The sequence below is a fragment of the Amblyomma americanum genome, chromosome 2 (genome assembly GCF_052857255.1).
Source record: "Amblyomma americanum isolate KBUSLIRL-KWMA chromosome 2, ASM5285725v1, whole genome shotgun sequence".
Lineage (NCBI taxonomy): Eukaryota > Metazoa > Arthropoda > Arachnida > Ixodida > Ixodidae > Amblyomma > Amblyomma americanum.
The window spans coordinates 132,026,166-132,047,301 of NC_135498.1; the positions used below are offsets into that span (position 1 = coordinate 132,026,166).

The 21,136-nt window shown below is 44.5% G+C and overlaps 1 protein-coding gene across 1 annotated transcript in view; it reads left to right on the forward strand.

Moving 5' to 3' along the window:
• Window positions 1-19,222, forward strand: part of LOC144120074 (transmembrane protease serine 9-like) — a 53,701-nt gene extending 34,479 nt beyond the window's left edge. Inside the window, exons 7-11 of the mRNA XM_077652540.1 lie at window positions 5,536-5,850; window positions 7,627-7,759; window positions 9,681-9,822; window positions 13,482-13,624; window positions 17,836-19,222. Of these exons, the coding sequence (XP_077508666.1) occupies window positions 5,536-5,850; window positions 7,627-7,759; window positions 9,681-9,822; window positions 13,482-13,624; window positions 17,836-18,081 (979 nt within the window). The 3' untranslated portion in view covers window positions 18,082-19,222. The remainder of the gene's footprint in view (window positions 1-5,535; window positions 5,851-7,626; window positions 7,760-9,680; window positions 9,823-13,481; window positions 13,625-17,835) is intronic.
• The last annotated feature ends 1,914 nt before the right edge of the window (window positions 19,223-21,136 follow it).

Sequence of the window (21,136 nt, forward strand, 5' to 3'; positions counted from 1 at the left end):
TCAAGTGATCCCAAAATACTTTTATTTGGAGCGTCAGTGCACCTGATATTAATTGGGCCCCTTTCTTTGTGAGTTGGCTGTGGTGTTGCTGCATTAGAGTAAGAACTTTTGAGGAATTCGGTAAACTGCAATGAAATGTTTTAAGAAGAAGAATTGGAGCCCTGTTGGCCTCGAACTTGTTACTTTCGGTAACCTGCGAGCGTCCCGTTGCAGTAACGGGAGTCAGTAAACTTCACTGAGAGCCCTTCTCATGCGCTGAATTAATTGGCGACGTGCACATAGTATATGTACGTGAGGGTTTATAGACGCATTGACCACGGAGAGCCTGCTTATCACGTTGTCTTAGAAAAAAATGCAATGCCATGAAAATTCGTGAAGAAACCACGACACACAATTAGGAAGACAGCAGAAGTGCCACTAACAACTGCCTCATGAGAGGTTTTCACCTCCAAATAGAGGAAAAGGCGGCACTTGCTCTAAATATGCTCTCACGAGAGCGGGGCGTGTTATGCGAAGTACGTGAAATGTGTAGTGTACGTAATTCCACCAATATGTGTAAAGGCCTAAATAAGGCAGACACAACGCTGCATAAACATTCGCGCATGAAGTTCGTTAAGATATGATTAAAAAAAACTGAATTTGAAAGAAGTTACAGAAAATGCGAGTGTCGGCCGCGATTAAATGAGAGAAAAATTCGCGGCAAGGGCAGCAACGCCGTAGGAAAGGAAATTATGGAAGTATACAAAATACACGATGCCCACAACTCCTCAAGAGGCACAGCAACGGCTTTATACAGAAGATTATTAGCCTTTTTTTGCAATTTTGCATTCTAAAGTATGGCATGCGTAAACATATATAATATGCATTCACGGGCAACAACTTTTAAAGAATAGATCTGTTAATGCTGCGAGAAAAAAGGTAGTGACAGTGGTGTTTTGTACGCTCACCAACGCTATACACTGCAGCATGAAAATTTACGTTTTCGACAGTATCTGCCTCTATTTCGACAGGTGTATACCTGAATCAGTGAAAAGCTGAGTTCCTTTTCTATTTTAACCATTCGAAAAACAAAAACGCTATTTTAGCCGTTCATTGCTCCGGTCACCCGAATGTCACCCGAATTATGTCATCCAAAGAGGTTCCTAATTTTTCCTATTATTGCTTTTGAGCGGCCCAGTCCAAGGTCGCGGATCGAATCCCAGCGCAGCGACCTCATGCCAATGAAGGCGAAGTGGAAACGCGCTTGTACTGTGCTATGTTAGTGTACGTTAAAGAAGACCAGGCGGCTGAAAATTAATTTGGATCTCTAGCTACGGCATCTCTGAAAGTCCATAAACAGCTTCGAGAATTGAAACCACCCGTACCATGCTACGCCTTCTTGGAACCTGAGTTCGGGTGGGGCACTAAAAGTGCACTGCCATTTGCGAGTAAGGCAAGTTACCTCAGATATATATGCTGTAGAAAAGTCCGCCGCTTGTCATCAAGAATAATTACTGCACAAAGCGCGACTTTTTTCATTAAAGGGTCGTTGGCATCTGGCTAGCCTTTGCCACGAACTCCTTATAACTGGAAACAGAGTATCTATTTTGAACAATTGGCAAGTTCCCGTTGCTGTAGATTTGCAGGATTTCTGCTGGTGCTTGAGTGTGGGGAATGCATTGACGCACATGCGGCACCCACCAGAACACAAAAAGCACGAATAACCAAGCATTTTCGTTCTCACGGATTGGCAGAAAGCTCAAAGGACCAGCAAAAAGTGACTTGGTTTGAAGTGGTTTCTTCCTTCAAAACATTTTGCGTCGCTTGCGCCTAAAGAGACACTGAGGACCGCTGCGTCGGTGTGCATAGTTGACGGGATGGTTCTGCTGCGTAGCTCCAGAACGTAGGCGAATGGCCGCACCAGCATCTCCATCAAATTGTAGCAGGATTTTCCGGGAAAACAGACTAATACCCCTGTCACACGGCCAGTTTCAATGGCCATCGAGTCAAGGGACATCAAAATTCTCATTCACAAACGAACTCGAAGGAGTTGTGTCGCTGCTACACGGCAAATCTCAATGGCCATTGAAATGGTTCTCGTGTCTTACGCAAAGCTTGTGTGGCGCCACAATCGCTACTTTGTATTTTGAAAAAATAACAATAATATTTGATAAATTTACACGAAATGCTGAAATACAGGCATGCCGTTTAAAACCCTTTTAATTGCCCGTACACGACGGACAGATGCAGACACTGCTGAAGCCACTCTAATACAAGACGAGCCAAAACCAAGCCAGTCCAACTACGTCGGAGCGCTGCTTCGTCAGACTTAACACCAGAAAATCGCCTTGATGTCTGAAAAACAAAAGCTATTTGTCTCTTGAAACTTCATGCGAGGGTAAAATGGGCAAGTCGAAGGCGAATGCAACAGTTTGGAACACGATATTGCTTTGAGAGATTAGCGACGAAGCTGTTATCGCCGTGAAGTGGGCGGGCAGGGCGCCGCCATATTGTCAAAGGTAAGTACGCAACCAACGCAAAATTAATGCGCTGAATACCAGACTGATACAATTTTAAAATTATTGTAGACTACTTGCATAAAACTTTAGGCGAATAATATTTGTTCATGCTTTTGTACCATGAATGTATCTTGTACGAAAGTGCGCTTGGCGCCGCTCGAAGCCGAGCTAGCAACATTGGGCTGCGCTGGAAGGCCCTCGAAATCTCGATGGAGTTCCGCGCTGCTCCGTTGACTCGACAGACTACTGACTCGATGGCCATTGAAACTGCGCGTATAGCAACGCTCGATCGCCTTTGAGTCGATAGGCTATCGGTTCGAGGGCCTTTCAAATGCCCGTGTGAGAGGGTAAAGTGCAGCCAGCGAAAGTGGCTGCCCGAGCTCCGCTCATCAACACAACGATCACGCACCGTGGGCTGGCGGTGCGGCTGCCACCGCTGCCCGTTTTGCTCTTTACAACAGTTAAAATAAACGAAACAGTTGCGGAGAGACCACTTGCACCAAATGAAAAAGATGGACTCGCAATATCGTTTAGATATTGCAAAAAAGTCTTGCAAATTTGCCCACCACATTTACTTCGGCAGAAAGCACCAGGGTTGGAGTCCTTTGTGTCCTTTTGAATGCAGTGTTTCGCTCCTACGTCTCTTTGGAAATGGCGTTCATTTAAGCTACTTGTAGTCGGCTGCTGAGCGCTAAAAACAGCGCCCGCAACACCAAAGAACTTGACTACGCTTCCATGCCACCCACCAATCAAGCCTTAAGTGCTCGGATACGCTGCTGCGGGTCTGTGACGCCCTCCGCGTTAATGACCGCAGACAAGTATTACGGTTCTTTGTAGTTGGCTGCTTTCACTTGCGGCTGCCGTAACAATGCTCCGTTTGGCCCTTCTGTTTAAATTTGCGTCATTTCATAATCGCAGAAGTTAAAACCAAAATCTGGCGCCTTTTCCATTTTATGAGACTGCGATAAGAATAAAGCAAGTGTAGCTAACAGAGCTCTAGATTAGAGGTCGCGGTCCATGGCCTCTAGCGCAGACTCTTCCAGTAGCTGGGGACAACCGGGGAGGAGACCATAGCTGAACGGCAGCAGTCGCATAGAGACACCTCGAAAGTTTTGCTTTTTGTATCTTTGCTTCAGGATTTGTAACCCAGTTCGGGCCCCATATTCTCAACCCTTTGGGATGTACTGAGTGATCACCACGGTTAATAACAGCACTTTTCGGTGTACTACGCGGAATATTTCAGCAAAGAAGTTTTGCGACAGCATAGCAAGACTTGTGATATGAGAAGATACTTTCACTTTTTTAAAGCCGGATTTCTTTGCATTTCCGTGATTTGAAACCCACGGTCATACTTAAATGGACACTGAGGGTAATTGAAAGTTGGTCTGTATTCACAAACCGCCGCGTTATACCGACAGAGGTGTTAGTTTGACTAAAAAAGTGTTTTTTAGGCGAGAAAAATAAAAAATTAAACACATTTTTCACAATTACCGGCCTATTTTGCGGTACGTCGAGACAGTTTCTTGTACGCGCATCCTAGAGGCTGCTCTGCTCACTAAACACATATACGCTTATATGGGAGTAAAAAGGATGAATCTGTCATCTAGCACATTCCATTTTTAAGCGGAAGTGCGCGAGAAGATACTCTACTTCATTTTACTCTGTTCTGGTTAGAGTGTACTAAGCAAGTCGCATAAAAACTGTGATCACACAGTACGTTTCTACATAAACGTCATCAATTTAAAGTGGAGCTGGCGAAAAACTTCATGTTTAAGTTTCTGGAACCTAACTGCCTTTTTTGCTGTCGGATAAAAAAAAGCATACCAAAATTTCATTAGAATCGACTTTTACCACAAGAAAAAAATATTACGGACTTCAGCTCGCAACGGTCCTCAGTGTCTCTTTAGGAGCAAACGACGCGAAATGTATTGAAGGAAGAAACCGCATGAAACCAAGTCACTTTATACTTGTCTTTTTAAGCTTTCTGCAAATCTCTGAGAGCGGAAATGCTTGGTTATTCATATGTTTTTGTGTTTGGGTGTGTGCCGCATGTGCGTCAATGCATTCCCCACACTCAAGCACCAGCAGAAATCCTGCAAATCTACTGCAATGGAAACTTGCCCATTGTTCATGAAAGCCTCGGCCACGATGCACGAGCGACATTACGACAATGGAAGCCCTGGGCACCTTATCTGGGCTATTTAAGCTTGATATGATGGGAGTGGCCCCATTATAGATAAGAGGATAACCGAGCCATTTAGACCGGCATTCAGGGTGCCGCTGCTGGTCCCTTGTCGGGATGTCTGAACGGCGATAAGAAGAAGGCGTAAAATACACACGATGAAAATCATAAGGCTACGCGTCAGTAATGAATTACAAGTGATATTGACTGAAAACAGAGAACAAAAAGCTAAGTGAAAATGTTTTAAAATTTTCAGAATGCTAGACAAGCCGGCGCCCCTGTGTAAGTAAGAGAGCTAGGAGGAGTACCTACGATTTGCAGAGAAGATGAAAATAGTGCGACATATGCCCTGGTGGAAAAAGGCGCATTGTTCCCGACAGCCGCGGAAAACCCAGACTTCAGTCATATCGGTTCTGTGTGAAGTAGATACGAGGCCTTATCATCACGTGGGTCCCTGGTCGAAGGAAAATAATGCACCCAACACCTGCATGAGGGCTGAATTTTGAGCAGAGTGCAGGAGGAGATAAATGAAGCGTCAAACACCGGGACATCGTTAGCCATTGATTTTTATCCACGCATGCTGAGTGAGCACTAGCAAGGCGTGAATGTCCGAGGTGATCAATTGCAGCATACTGATAACGCTTTTCATCAGCTTCAGGAGCCTCGGGCAGAGGGGCCTGATTCTGTGGTTGAGGGTATGTAACGACATTCCATACGGCGCAGGTTCATTGTAACTAGAGCGAGGTGAACGCTGCTCTAAGAACACCATCCCTTTGACTCTTCCCGCGCTTCGCACTCCGTAGGCACGCATCGTAAAGGCTATTGTTCACAAGGCAGCTGAAGGGCTCTGTAGAGGTTTTCTGCGGACATGTGTAGGCAGAACCACGCCGACGTCGCTATGTGGCGAATTTCCTTTCTCGTTGCCTCCGTGTTTACCATCGCTATTGCGGTGCCAACGCCCACGCCACCCGTGCGACTGTGTGGACGTCCGGTCATCGACCCTGCGCATATAGCCGAAGACAGAATCCTGGGCGGATCTGAGGCGGCCCCTGGGAGCTGGCCATGGCTCGTCGGTTTCCAGTTGCACCATGATCTCCCCATCGACCACCACTTCTGCGCTGGAGCACTTATCGACAACCGGCACGTGCTAACCGCCTCGCACTGCCTCAGGTAAGTGATTAACTTACGAATTTACGAGTGACAAGACATCTGTTACGCTTATGAGCTTGCAGGATTCTATCTAATTCTTTGAAGCGCTGGATAAACGATTGAATGACCATGTTTTTCGTCGATGAGTATTTGTCTACAGTCTGCTATGAAGACAACTTCACTGACTTAGCGGTTGAATCGGGGACAATGATCATTTTATGAGGGCGCTGTATATGTAGTTTATTTCAATGGCTTTTCACGACTACATATAAATATGTTGTGTAATTAGGAATCTTAGGTTTGGTTTCGAGATTTCAAAAAACTCCATCCTTTTGTGACTGACCATATGGAGGAGGTTGACCCGTTTTGGCGCTTATTCAGTCCACTTTTTTTGGCCTCTTCAGTGCTGAAGCCTTATGTTGCTTATTTGGAGGTGACCTTAAACGGCCCAGCGCCTGTAGCCTTAGCGCTTTGACCGCCGGTTTTGCTTTTTACCCAGAATAAATTTCATGTCTGCTAATCTACGTCACGAAATTACAGGCTATTTAAAATTCACCACTGTAATGTCCCCGGGAACCGAGGCCGGGCATGCTTTGATCAGGGTATGCATGCAAGGTGATCGGGTATAGGAAATGAGAGATGGTAGAATTGTTGGTTGTGGCCAGTGGCCACTAGATGCACTCCGATATTTTGTGGTCAGTCGGGATGCTTGGTGGTAAATCCTAAGGACATGCTCCAAGATGGTGAAGTTTCCTTTCAGCCTACTTGCGTGTCTTACAAGTGTTCATGTGGTTTTCTCTGCTCTTTTTCCATTCATGGTGGTTGTAGCTTCCATACGTTTCCTGTGTTCGGTCAATGAGCCTTTCTGTTGTTACCAAACTTTGACAACCCAGCCTCAGTGTCCCTCGAATGTGCTCACCGGGATCAACCAGCATCCCGGGTCTGGCTGCTTAATTCCATCGAAACTCGGCTTCTTTTACGGAGAAAAATTACGGCAGCATCGGGATTAAAACCCGGTGCCACCAGCGCACAATGGTAGATGCTGTACCTCTATAGCCGCTGCCCCATCTGTCTGCCCCATTGATGGTTCGCAGTAACAGTGAGCAAGAAGAGCCAAAGCAGCGCAACGAGTAGCGACGAGATAAAGAGAAGCTACACATGTGCTGACTCTCGCCCTCGTTTGTTGCGCTACTTTTCCTCTTCTTAATAAAAGAAGCAACTAGCCCACATTACCATTCTACATCAGTAATAGTGAGATTCTGGGAAACAATGATCAACCGTCAATTGAGCGATGAATGGCCTGAGTTTTGTGAGAGGGTCGGCTTCATTTTGTTTATTTTTTTTGTACCTCGTACTTAGCCAGTTACCGATGCTGGTAGCGCGCACATTATTGATTAGTCCGTATGCAAATCTTCTATTTATGGAAAAAGCAATGAGTATTTTTTTTTTCCAATCTGATTAACTATATATCTTGGGTGGAAGCTTCATTTCTTGTGGATCGAGTGACAGCGTCGCCCCTCTAGAAGAAAAAAACACACAGCCGTAGTGTAAGTGCTGGAACAAGTCATGAACTTCACCATTTCGAACTACTCAATTTTTCGTCGATCAGTTTGCAACAGCGCAAATTATTAAATGGACTGCAACCGTCAGAACGCGTCCTACCACTGCCAAGGAGAAAACAATTGGGAACATCATTTACGGACTGTCGTCACAAAAGCTCACCTCGCTGCCCGTCTTCACCTTTTATTATATTAATTAGTGTAGTAACGTATCTTTATGTCTGCATCTGAATGGCAGGTACATCCCTCACATTGTCCTTCCTCTGGTACGAGCGCACTTGGGCTCACATCAGAGAGAGAGCACGGACACAACGGAGCTTGATGTTGGTGTGGAGCATGTGTGCGAGCACCGGGCTTCCTACAAGACATACGTGAGTGCGCCCTTGTTAAGAACACAGGGAGAGACTTTGGTTCCTGCTTTGCGGACTTCACGTCCGGATGAATTTGTTTTTCTTTTGCCCGATAAAAGGCTCACGAGAAAATGAACGCTGCCAGGAATGACGACATTGGCGCAGGCTGGCAGTGAGAGGAAAGCCTACGTAGGCGCCAAATAGAAGTCCACTACAGAAAGACCTTAGCGCGATCTATACGTCCCGACCACATCGCAGCGCCATTGTGGTTATTAGCTAGCGGTAATCCGTATTGCATTAATACCTCTGCGTCCAGGGCATGTGCAGAACACGAAAAGAGGTGGAGGAGCGGAGTTAGCTAACTTGGGCATGATGTAAGCATTTGGCAAAGAAAGGGATAAGAACTGAAAACTAGTCCTCATGGAGCACACTGTTGCAGCATTAAAAATGGAGTGCTTGGCATTGAATAACCATAGATTACGCTCAAAATTATATTGTAAATGAAGATATAGATATTTGTGAAAATTGCTTACCTGCTTTATGATATATTAACTTTCCTTGCAGTACAGTCTTTCAGCTGCTAGGATAAATAAAAGTAGCTAGCACAACATGTTCTTCGGAAAAAAACGCGTTTTTTTACATTTCCGTTGTCGTCTTTTACCTATATGACCTCGGCGGCGAAGTAAAACTTTTGTCTGAGAATACAAAAGTCACTGAATCCTAAACATGGGCTCAACATGTAAAAGTGTTGCGGGACCTAAAGGTAGCGTCAGGAAATTATAAACTGAATTGGGAAAGATTCTCTAAAGTAAGAGCCTTTCATGACCGATTTCAGATTGGCTGCCTCCTGTTGCCTCAGATGTCTTGTGAGCTGCGGGCTTTAACTGGTTGTGTACGCCGAATCAAAACTGCGATCTACAAGAATGCCGTAGCCGAAGGCTCCCGGCTAAGTTGAAGAATTAGGTTTGTGTAACGACACTTCATTTTTTTGCATGTTTTAGTGATAGGAATAATCGTTGATCTTTGGACGCACGGCTGGGTGGCGACTGGCCGTCTCCCACCTTTATTTAGTTAAGAGCTCGGGGATTTTTACAGTGCGACATTTTTTATCAGCTACTATGTTGTTATTGTATCAAGGAATAATCAACTGGCTAACTTGATGTTGTGATGTAAAATGTAATGATACTTTCACATTCTTTTTTTTTCAGTGCTTGGGTTGACGTGATCAACTTAACTTATTTTTGTACCGCTTCGACGAGGTGCGGGGCTTATTCCGAGCGAATTTGTAGTTGACGAACGCCTATAGCCGTAATCTTGGAATAAAAGTGGTGAAGTTTTTAAATGCTGCAATCAGAATAGTATCGTTCTACAATCCTCTGACTCGCACTACATTAAGAAAGGCAATGCAATAAGACTTTCACAAATGTAGTTGGCAAGCAGAAGCTTATGCAATGCACCGGTGGAAAGTTTGCGGAGTTTATTAGTGAGTAAAGCTAATCCGTGGTTTCTAAGTTTTTTCCAGGAAAGTCAATTAGAAATAAAATCATGTGACATCAATAAATGCTAAGGATAACAGCTTGTAGATTATATCAGAGCCAGAATAAATATTAAAAAAAAACAAAAGAAAGAAAACTCATTTCAGGGCACTCGGCTGTTACTTATGTGGAACATGTTTGACGCGACGACCTGGCAGTACATAGCACAAACCACTCCAGGAAGTTTTTGCACATTAAGTTTTAATGCGTGCATTGTGTCCCTCTTGACTAGTTTGTATGGCGCTCCAGCAGTGACATCCTGTTGAGAAACTCGCCAGATGGGCGTAGGATCCGGATGTGCCCTGCTTGTGGCAAGATCCTATTGCCGAAGCCAGCGAACGACCTGGAGGATTAGAATAATTTGCATGCAAAGCGCTTATATTCTGCCGCCAAACACATCTGCGCAGAATGATATCGCCATCATCAAACTTGATGAGGACGTTCCCCTGAGCGACTTCATCCAGCCGATCTGCTTGCCGGAATACTCCATTACCGATACCCTTCCTGCAGACACGGAGTTGTATACGGCTGGCTGGGGCAGGATTGACCGTGAGTAACTGAAGATAAACATTTCGCCTTTGTGTTTGATTACGACAGCAACAACATAAAACCCGGAAATGAATCGGTTGCTTCATCAAAATATTCGCGGGTGTTTTTTCCAGTATTCGAAGGCTCTTGTAATGGCGGGCAGATCATCAGTGGCCGCCGTGCCGCTTTTCATTTCGACGAAAGAGTGCGCTACACTCGACTTGTCTATAATATACGCATTGCGTAACTTTTCTTATAACAAGTGATGTGAACAAAAATTATGATCTCATTAATACTGACCTTCGTTGTTTCACTTCATGTTAACTAAAATTGCCAACTATTGCATAAGGCGTATTTCATACGTCTGGAGTTTCATGCCATGTCTTCGGCTTCAAAATACATTAGGAGCCAAAGTTATGGGTCATGTTCAACAGTGCATGCTATCAAGGCTTCCGGACTGGCTACTTTATTGTCTATAAACTTTTTATCGCTGGCTTCTTCAGAGCGCTTGGAAAAGAAATTGCTTTCAAAAGAGCCTGCGACTCCACATTAGTCGCCACGATGACCACTCTGTATCTGCTCATACTGCACGGCATATTAGGTATTTCCAACTGCCCAGCGTACAGTGATGAGGGGAGATATGTTACGAGTTTAAAACAAAGGCGACTACTTCAGGCCGCTGAAAGCATTAATAAAAGTTAGGTTCCTGCTTCTACCCTCCGCATCAGCGTCAGGAATTGGAATTCAAAAATGTCAGGCATTGGTCTTTTAGAAAAACTTCAAATTCGTTCTGTGTCACCGCTTAAAATGTCTTTGCTCCGATTCAAGGACCACAATTTGTTATTTACCTATGCGTTAGCATTAGAATGGTCTCTGTAAGCGTAAACAGCGACCGCCATCACGTGTGGCCACCTCGGATGCAACTAACTTTAGACCCAGGTTGCTGTACCCTGCAACCTCTAGTGATCATTGATTACCGTAACTGCAACCTGCCATCGTGGCAGGTGCCAGCATGCCCATCGGATTGTGAACTAGCAGGCAGGTGGTAGTTAAACTAATGATTTGTCGCGAGAGGCTGCTCGGGAATAGCAACCTGCGTGGCTGTGTTTGAAAAACCATCTACCGGTACAATGGCGCGTCGCTTAACCGCTGCATCACTGCGCCAGGAGGGGTACGAGGACTCCCCGCGATCTTTTAATGTGCAGTGGGGATTGACCTATTCCTCATATGTGGGCATTAGCTACAACAGAATCAGCAGCAACAAGAAATGCTGACGCATTTCAATGACGCAACGAGAATCACTTAAGAGACTTGATTTTTTCCTCTCCTTTTCCTATCCTTACTAAGTGTGGTATGAGTTTTCACTGGACAGGTCTTAAGGTGGCTTGTTTTTATTACTGCCCTACATGGTAGATTTGGATTCTTTGTAATCATTTAAAGCGAAAATTTCGTGCATTAAAACCCTCATGTTGGCGACGAAAGATCCTCTTAACATGTTTGTACTTAGGCATCGAAGGGTGTGCGGTGCAGGAAAACTCGCCATTGTTATTAACATTAACGATCTTCCGTGAGTATCATCAAACACCAGCCCTTTCGTAGATGGTTGCGTTGTGTATTGGCAAATAAACGATATCGAGGATATCAGTATCCTGCGAAATATATCAACCCAGTTTTCACCGGGAGCAATGATTGGCTGACGGAGCACAACACTAACAAGTGCGAGAATATACGGGTTTACAGCAGTGCTTTCTCTCCTGCTCCTTATCATCTTACCACTGTTAAAATGCTTGCTAAGTATATTTATCACTCCCCATTCTCCACGGCTAGAATCGTACCGCCAGCATAATCTCGGTTAAAAACTGATTTCAGTTGCCCCAACTTTCATTCAAATCAGCCATCTCGGTTTATTTAATAAGGTCTTTTTCTATAATCATTACCTGCGAGATGATCGGATTCAAATTCCTCATTACCGTCCGCGTCGGAATGACATGTCACACAAAAAAGCGCAGTGCCTTGTCGCACAAAATCTTCTTTTAGAGCTTCAAAACACGTACATCGAAAGATTGGAACTATCTTATCGATCCACTGTTGCCATCGAAGGTTGTCAGCATTTGCATGAGGCTCGATTGAACATTGTTTAATGAAGGAGCCTTTCGGCTGTCGTTGTTTCCTTGTCTTTCCATTATATTCTGTAGTTTATATTTTCGGCGCTTGCTTATACCGTTGTACTCATATTAACGCTTGCCTCTGCAATGCGATTTTGACCTAACTGTCTCAATAAGTGAATGAGCAAATAAATTTACCGACTAATTCAGATATATATCTGCGTTTGTGAATATGAGATTTTGTAAACGAGAACGGTGCAAGGACGCATGTGCATTATGAAATATGTAGGCTGTTCACTTTTGGTAATAGACTCAGAATTTGCTCTGCGTATAGCTGTGGTAAAAATCAGCAGTTATATTTTATGCTAATTTTTGCTGTAACGCGGACATCACAATCCATATTGTGAGATTGAGCGGTATGCACTGCGTAAAACTCTGAAAAAACTTCTGACTTCTACATGCGTGCTTTATTCGGGGCATGCATAACAAGCTAGTATGTATGATCTATCCTGTGCCCCTACCTGCTGTCGCCATGCATCGCATACTCAAGGGTCATTAGGAGAACGAGCGAGTTTTCAATAAAAACCACAGAACGCCGAACCTTCTCCTGGTCTCCTGCACGTCTATGGGTGTGCAAAAAACGCAGCTGGGCCGGCATGAATCAACTGCACCAATTAAACAAACAAACGGTCGGACGTAGAGGATAGCCAAAAACCCACAGACTGGGTGCGCTACTCAATTTTGTGTGCAACTGCAGTACAGCTGTCGAGGCATGCTCGTGTTCGCTCCGCGCTCCTGGACCAAGAGGCGCTGAAACAGTAAGGAGGTTGATCTTCCTTTCACTAAACAATATATGCCGCCTGCCACCAGACAATGGCAGCAGCAATGAAACATGTTACACATGTGCCGTGGTCTCACGAGGGAACACGGGAACCAATATTTTCAAAATTCTTCACTGGTTCGCGGAAAGCTCTTACCGGAGATAGCTTTTAATGGAATACGGACCATATTTTATTAGATTCCCTTTCATTGTCCACTCATTTGGCCCTCTGCCATAGGTCATTGCTCCTAGTAGCGCAGGCTATCAGAGGAGACAACGCTAGTCGTGACGAAAACACACCCACAATGGCACTTACTCGCACAGACGCGCCCGGCGCCCATGTCGCACTGGCGGACCGGCATCGAGGCTGACGATTTACGGAGCACGAGGAGGCGTTCGAAACGAGTGACGAGCTTTAGCGGCACTAATGCAGTCTAGGCAGAGAAACTGGGCTTCGGTTGCGCAGCGGAATGCCACTGCATGTTCCGTCTGATTCATCCGGACTGGATGCAGTGGCAGGAGGGTGGCTAGCGACGCGCTGTGATCCGACCACCCGTGTCTGTGATTGGCCGCTTGCACTCCTACCTGCCGTTGCTATCGTCCCATTGACGTCACAGCCAAATGAGCAGGGAAATAAAAATTGATTATTAGAAAATGCTGCCTCCAGCGTTCGCAACTGGTACTGTTCAGGAAGCATGGGCAGGGAGCTGGGCCCTTGCGTAGAGTGTACAAACTCGTGTGTGGTGCGCTCGCAGGAGACGACGAGGGCGTGCTGGCCGAAGTGCTGAAGCAGCTCGAGACCAAGACCATAAGCGCTGAGGAGTGCCAGAAGAGGATATCCGTCAAGCTGCTGGATACCTTCATCTGCACGGAGCACATATCGGGCTCCACTTGTCACGTAAGAACCACAATGAATGTCCGCCAGGCGACTTGCTCTGGCCCCATCTCAATTCAAACTAACATGTACAGTCGGACGCAAGCTTCTCCGGAACAAAGTTTCAGCACTTTGTGGCTACTTCAGAAACCCGAACTTGAAATGTTTTGTAACAATGCGTGAGTTATCCTCGTTATTCGTGGTTTATTAGACTCTCTGTGTTTACTATATAGAGCCCGCTTTTATTTAATGTGCCGCGTGCTAGCTGTATCATGTAAAAAGTGCGATAGACCAACAGCGCCACCTCGACTAAGGGTCCCACCGACTATTATGGCGTTGCCCGTCGTCTTGACTATCATTTGCATTTTAGTTTTGCGCGTTTGCATTTGGCATCCTAAAACAAGGTGGCGGTCTTTGTTGGGCCAACTCGCTTAAGAGGGCTAAGTTTGCCGAGAGTGAGAGCTGTGTAATAACACCTTTCGTGTTTTGAACAAGAGGAGTCTGTTAGAGATTGTTAAGGAGCGTGCCAAGGGCAGGCGCATGTAGAATTCGTCTGCGATAGAAATGATATAACGGCGGGTGAAGAGAGGACAGGACACAGAGCCCGCAACACAGGCGCTGAGCTGGAAGAAAATTGCCTAAACCGCAGCCTAATTACAATAGGCATTTATACTGCATTGCTAGTGCGCTAGCACTCAGGCCCCCGCTCACTAATTTCACCACTGTCTCGGTAATTTCGGCAATGTCTGTATGACTGTAGAACATTGAAGTTGAACATCAGATCAGATCAATGTCAGACCGAATCATCAAAATAGTCTTTATGTGCGACTTCAAACGTGAAGTGTTTTTGACCACTCCTATTCCCTTGGGTTTGTTTTGACTTAGTGCAGATTTCACTATTATTCTTAGCGTCATTATCGCATTGGACTGCGCGTTTGGAAGTGGTTCACCAAAAAAAATGCAGATAAATTTAGTTAAACACCGCCAGTTTATTACAGAAAATGGCGGGGCTATACCTTCATTGTACTGCTTCGGGCCGGCACTTCAGAAAATGTAACGAGCTACTAAGTTGAAATAGCAAACACTTCTATTATGGCGTATTACGGATACATGACTTTGGACATGACAAGCTCGATCCAAGCTGATTGCAAGATCGCGTTGGGAGGCACAAAAAAAGATTCCGAGTTCGCTAGATAGTTCTCTTTGCCCCACGTTTTAGTAAAAAAAAAAAATAAATATACGGCAATTACCTGCCACCTTTTACCAATAATGTGGCCACTGATTTCCTCGGCCAGTAGGCACAGCACATAGTTCAGAAGATATCGTAGGAAACGAGGCCTGCTGCTGCCAAGAAAAGAAAAACAATGCAGGAAGACTGGTGCGCTGGCAAGGGTTCGACCCTAAAACGATGTGCTTTGTACCATGCAACAAGAGCAAGCTCCAAACATCACGAATAACTGATCGGGTAGAGGGACCTTCAGTATTAAGAATTTATAGCGCATGTCCAATCGTTAGTAATATGGCAGCGAAATTCCTAACGTGGTAGGTTCGATGATATCCTACGTATATTTGTGATTCTTGTAAAAATTTAGGAGCGATCAATTAGATTGATGCGGAGTAAATGCGATATCATTCTTCTTTCAGCCACCAATATATGCCAGTTCTGATTCTATTCCCATTCGGAATCAATTGTCTTTCAGTCCCCAACCTATTCCAGTTCTGATTCTATTCTGATTCTGATGTCGCAACTAAGCAAAATGTGTGAATAAATTCATGTTTGAGAAGAGGAAATCGCGTAGCAATTGCCTCCCATCTCGGTGGACACCTGAACCGCGCCGTAAGAGAAGGGACGATGGTGAGAGTGAAACAAAAGGAGACAAAAAGAGGTGCCGTAGTGGAGAGCTTCGGAAAAATTTCGACCACTTGGCGATCGTTAAAGTGCACTGACAATGCACAGCACATTGTTAGATCGCGGCGAGCCCTCATACCACTACCGGTGCAGAGGCGCAGCGGTTAAGCGATGCGCCACTGCGCTGGTAGGTGGCTGTTTCCAACGCAGCCGCCGGTGGGCCTTGTACGACCCTGGTTGCCCTTCTCTATCAGTGCGAGAAGGAAGAGCTTCCGCAAGCCTCATGTATGCCCAGATAATTATACTGGAGTCTATATTTTGCATGCATAGGGTGCAGTTCTCTGAGTCCATCTAGTCTCAGGAATTTTAATTTTTTCTGACTAATTCTTCCTCAGATGGAAAAAAAGGAGAGGGGCAGGAGAAGCTGGCGACGGTTGAAAGGTCCCAGGTAGAGGGAGGTAAATCCCTCTAAACCCCATCTACCAGATTGAGGCTTGACACAGACGCTGGCGTCGCTGGACAGATTTCGCCACCGTGATCGTCCTATTGCGATCGCCTTAAAAGAAACGAATTGCGCAAAGAACCCGTGCTATGCCACTTTTCTTCTTCCCTTCCACAACTGCAGATCCCTTATATGCGAGAGAAAAGCCCCGACTTGCATCCTGCGCGCACAGCCTCTACCTACACTGTGAAGCTACTCAGTTTTTAATGATATATAGGAGGTTGGTCGCACCAATCAGTAGGAGGCCAGTGCGATGAAGGTAGTTGTTGATTTACTGGCTCAAGTGTTAGAGCATATCATGTCTTGACCCAGCGGGAATTAACCGAAGTTCGCGTGACGCCGGCATGAGGAGGGAGCCCAATGCGGCTGCACTTGGGCGTCATCATTTTCGGCGGCTGGTGCCACACGTGCTGCGTAAGGCCGCTGTTGCTGCTACAGGTTCTTCTAATCGGGGAATATTTTCATAACCAGCATGACGCAATGCTCTGTAGCCTGAAGAGGTGGAACGGGTCACTGTGCAGCGACGATCACCTCCTATCTTGAGAAGTCCAACGAAATGAGAAGGCGCACATTAGCAAAGCGTCTCTCGAAGTTACGTGGCAATGTTAATCTTTAATAGTAAAAAAAATTCATTAATAATTGATTTCTTTTGTGCGCACAAACGCATTTAAATGAGAGTACAAATTTGTGTTTAAAAGGACAGTGACATTACACCGGAGTTTATAGGGAAAAGTAATATATTCTGAAATCATTTTTTATTTCCTGCGGAGAAGAAGTACGATGGTCATAGCTCCTACAAGAACGTAAGATTCAATAGAGAATATTCAGAATCCGCAACTGTGCTTTTCGACACAACTATGTTGCCAAAGACTAGATGGCCGACTTCTCTCTATATAAAAAAATAAACTACGTGGGCTGTCAGGACAGGCGATAACGCTATGGATAGAATGTACAAACGTATTTTGGAAGAATAAAACAAAAACCTACTCCTTCTTGCTTTGTTTCGTTTGGAATTGCATGGTCAGCCATATTGTCTTGTGCAACAATGTTATGCGGGAAAGCGCACTTGCGGAATTTTTGAATATCCCTTATCGGACGCCGAAAATATTCCGCGCTGAGAGTGCCTTTTGTCATGCTGAAAAGACGCTCTGCCAACCTAAATGAGGGAACACCAGTGTTCTACTAGACAAAATTGTTTTTCAGCCTTGTGTACGGGTAAAAAATGGTAAAATCTCTGAATCGGCCTTCACCCAGCGATGAAGTTCATCGTTCGACGCGCCTTATTGATTTTCAAGAATACGTCGTCCACGTTTCTTCTTTGTGTTTGAGCAGGTCGTTGTTCACTCACCGTCCCAGGAATCGGCTTGCCGTCAGGAATGATCAAGCTGCCACTTCCTTTACTTTCTTTTAATGAGCTTGGTCGTCCAGGAGCAGGGCAAAAATAAAACGTGGGTGCCTTTTTGCCGGTTAATAAACGAAATATGAAAGTAATTAACAACTTTGGTTTAATTTTACTGCTTCGAAGTATGATTTATGACATTATTAAGTTGCTCAGTCATAGAAGAACTTACTACATTACAAATTACAAAAAAGGTAGGTGAATTACTGCAATTTCAATACAGTAATTTAATACAACCAAGTCTGGTCTGGAAGTTTTCGGAAGATGCTGGCCTTTGGAAACAGTAGAAAGACACGCATTTTCTTGTTTTTATAAAACACACGTGAGGCATTTATCCACACAAGAATTGTGAGGGTACTTCATTTTGCACTTAAACCGCCCAGTCACCGTTAACAGGAGCAAGCAGAGTTGGCAGTGAGGTTTGCTTTTCGTTTTCTCCGCATTATGCGGCAGTATAGTCCCACACGCGTACTTTTACAACGCAGGGCGACAGCGGTGGGCCCGTTGTACGCCGCAGCGACGACGGCACCTGGTTCCTGGAGGGCGTGATCTCGGGTGGGCCGCGCAAGTGCGGCGACACCGTGACGCCCATGCGATCCACGAGGGTCTCTCGCTTCGTGCGCTGGGTGGACGAGTACCGGCGCCGCGACGCCAATGGCACTCTGGATGACTTCTGCAAGCCGGTCAACGCCAAGACGTCGGACAGGGAGCCAGAGGAATCGGAGAACTAGCTCCTTGTACACATCGAGGTTCAAAACTGCCGTTATGCAACAATGGCCATGGTTTCCTCTGTGCTTGCGTACCATGTGCAGCAGTCAGGTTGCGAGGGTGAAAGCTCATATTGGAAGAAATTTTACCGGCAATTATCGAATGGTGCAAAGGGAGCCATGGCTAGACATTCTCTGACGTCACTGTTATAATTTTCGAGCAGCACCTCTGTTCGTAAAGTTAAACTGACCCCACATTTTGTTACGGTGTTACGTTGAGGACAGTTTATAAATAAATAAATAAATAAATAAATAAATAAATAAATAAATAAATAAATAAATAAATAAATAAGTAAATAAATAAATAAATAAATAAATAATCAGAGCTCCAGAACAGCTGTGTCTTTTTGGGGTTCAGTCCTGTGCTGATTATGAACAAGAACGCAGCTGCTGTCGAATTAAAAATCTATTTTACCAACTGTCAGTAACCTTATCGTCGTTCCTTCTCGTCTGACCTTACATATAATAGTGTTGGCAGAGAAAAAGAAAGAAAAACAATGTTGCCCAGCCCCGCCTGACCTTACAGCCAGATATAACCCAAAAAGAAAGCGGCAAACATCCTTCAAAGCAGTCCTTCCAGGCAAAGGCGGCGACCGATTGTCACGACGTGGCTGTTGATCCAATTTCACGGAGGCACCTGCCAGCCACCTGAATTTAACGGTGGGCGATTAACCGCACCGATAAGACAGACAGTACTTTTGTGTTTACTGTTTAACCCTATAATTGCATGGCATTAAGAATTATTTTTATTTACGGCTTTATTTTTCAGTCAAGATATCGTTAAAGGTCGTCACAATTGAGGACGTACAAGAGAGAGGCAACGCAGCAAAATGAAATACAGTTAACCAAAAAATACAATCAAGGCCACAAAGCTGCAATGATACTAGAAGATAATCATTATTAGAATCATCAGCTTGAATAAGGAAATAATACTCAAGTGAAATGAGTAATATAAATACTGGCAGGCTAAAATTCGTCAATGGAGTGCGTAAATTAACTAAGAAAACAAAAGACACGAACAAAGCGGCATTGTTACAAAGAAACTGTCAAAAATTGCGATTACAATTGTAACATTGTCACACACGGAATATAAATATGCACTAGCTTTTGTCTCAAAACTCTTTTATTTCATAACACACTAGACTAATTTCTGAGTAGGAGAACAAAATGACAATGTGGGGGGAGGGGGGGCTGTATATGCTGTTCGAAAGGACCTAGAAACAAATCCTCAGCACACGTTCCTTATGTGGTGCGCAAGGAATCAGTACGAAGTGTTAATGCTTCTCAAAGCTATTCCTGGAATTAATAGATATATGCGTAACCACAGAATGGCGTGAAATGTGATGGGAACACTGTGTACATGCACAAAGAATCTTAAATCGTGACAGTTATGCGTCGGAGCTTGTGCGTATTTTCCTTAACTTCTTTTCGATATTTACTCGATGTGCTTCACTGAAACCAATAAAAGAATAACGGTACGCCAACTATATTAACCCTCTAACCATAAAGGATGGGACGGCTAGAACTTCCGGGTTTCAAAGTATGCTTCCGCGCTGCGTATTGAGTTCGGCTCTCTTAAAAAAAGGAAAAATTTCCAGTTAGCCCGCCGACAACGGGCTGTGTGTTTGTCCAAAAGGATTCAATTAAAATTGGAAAATGAGTGCCAAGGTAAGTGGACACAGAAAACCCCAAGTAAGGGGATTTAAGTTTATATTACTCACACCGTTCTGTGCCTTCAGTTCAATGTTCACAGGGCGGTGTGAACCATATCGCAGTTTAAGCAAAATCCTTTTGCTAAATATGGCAGGTATTCAATTATTGGAAATGAAATATAAATGAACTTCTGATACATTATGGATGAAGTGAAACACCGTTCAACTAAGCCTCCTGCCTACAATTTATTACACTCCACAGGCACCCTAACTCTAGGCTTAGGCTCATTAGTGGACAAATAATAAAATCGATATGTGTTGTGTCGTGTCCGGTTTAGTGGCGCATAAGCATATAAGGCTATCATGCGCCATGCTCAGTAAGCTATAGGCCTATCTGACACAAAGGTTGAAGGGGTCAAATAAACTGAGCTATAAGCCCAACACCAAGTACAAAAAAGGGGGGAAGTGGGATTTGATCACTTACATACGCTTGCTATGGGAGTACATGCGAGCCCTTGCAGGCAGTGGTTTACAGAGATAGGAAATAATCTCGGCCCATCGGTGTTAACACCTTTTGCATGTACTGAAATGGGGCCTTTATGGCAGAATTTTAACCCTACACTGAGCACTAAGCAGAAGTAGTAATTGCTGTCGCTAGCTTTTGTAGATTAAGTCATAGTAAAGTAGACAGTTTTGTGCTCTTTGTCTTGCATCGCGGCGCATCACACATATTTCACTGCCATTCCTATAGAACTCGCACCGTGTGTATGCTGATTTTATGGCAATAAAACAGAGATTAATTTCATATTGGAAGATACCTTACGTTTTCAATACAAAAAAGCTGAACAGCAAATCAAAAATTGTGTCAGGTTCTAAACAATGTCCTGTTCCAAAATAGGTAACAATCTGAACATTTCTTTTGCACTAAGTGGTACCGACCGTTCGAAGTGCACCAGGGGTTTTTCTTCGCATGTCAAGGTCTCATGTGCTCATTAAACTTTTTTGCAAGGAAAACAATGAGCGGCACGTGAAATCCGTCTCCAGAACCTCACTGCTAAAAATAACATGGTATATCACAGAATACACGCGAGAGCAGATAATGACAACACTGACTGCCTCGAATTTATGCTTACGAAAAAGTAAGCAATGCGTTATGAAACAGGTACTGCGAAGATTGACTGAGTGTGTATTTGGCTTCATTCTAAATGCAGTCATTGCGATGACAAAGGCAGCTACCACCTTGACTTATCAATATAATAACGAGGATTTGCAGCAGCTTGTTGTGAACCAATTAGAGGGCAACATGTAGAGAGGTGATATTACGTACCAATGTCAGCATGGATAAGTTTGGAAACAACAGGTGCATA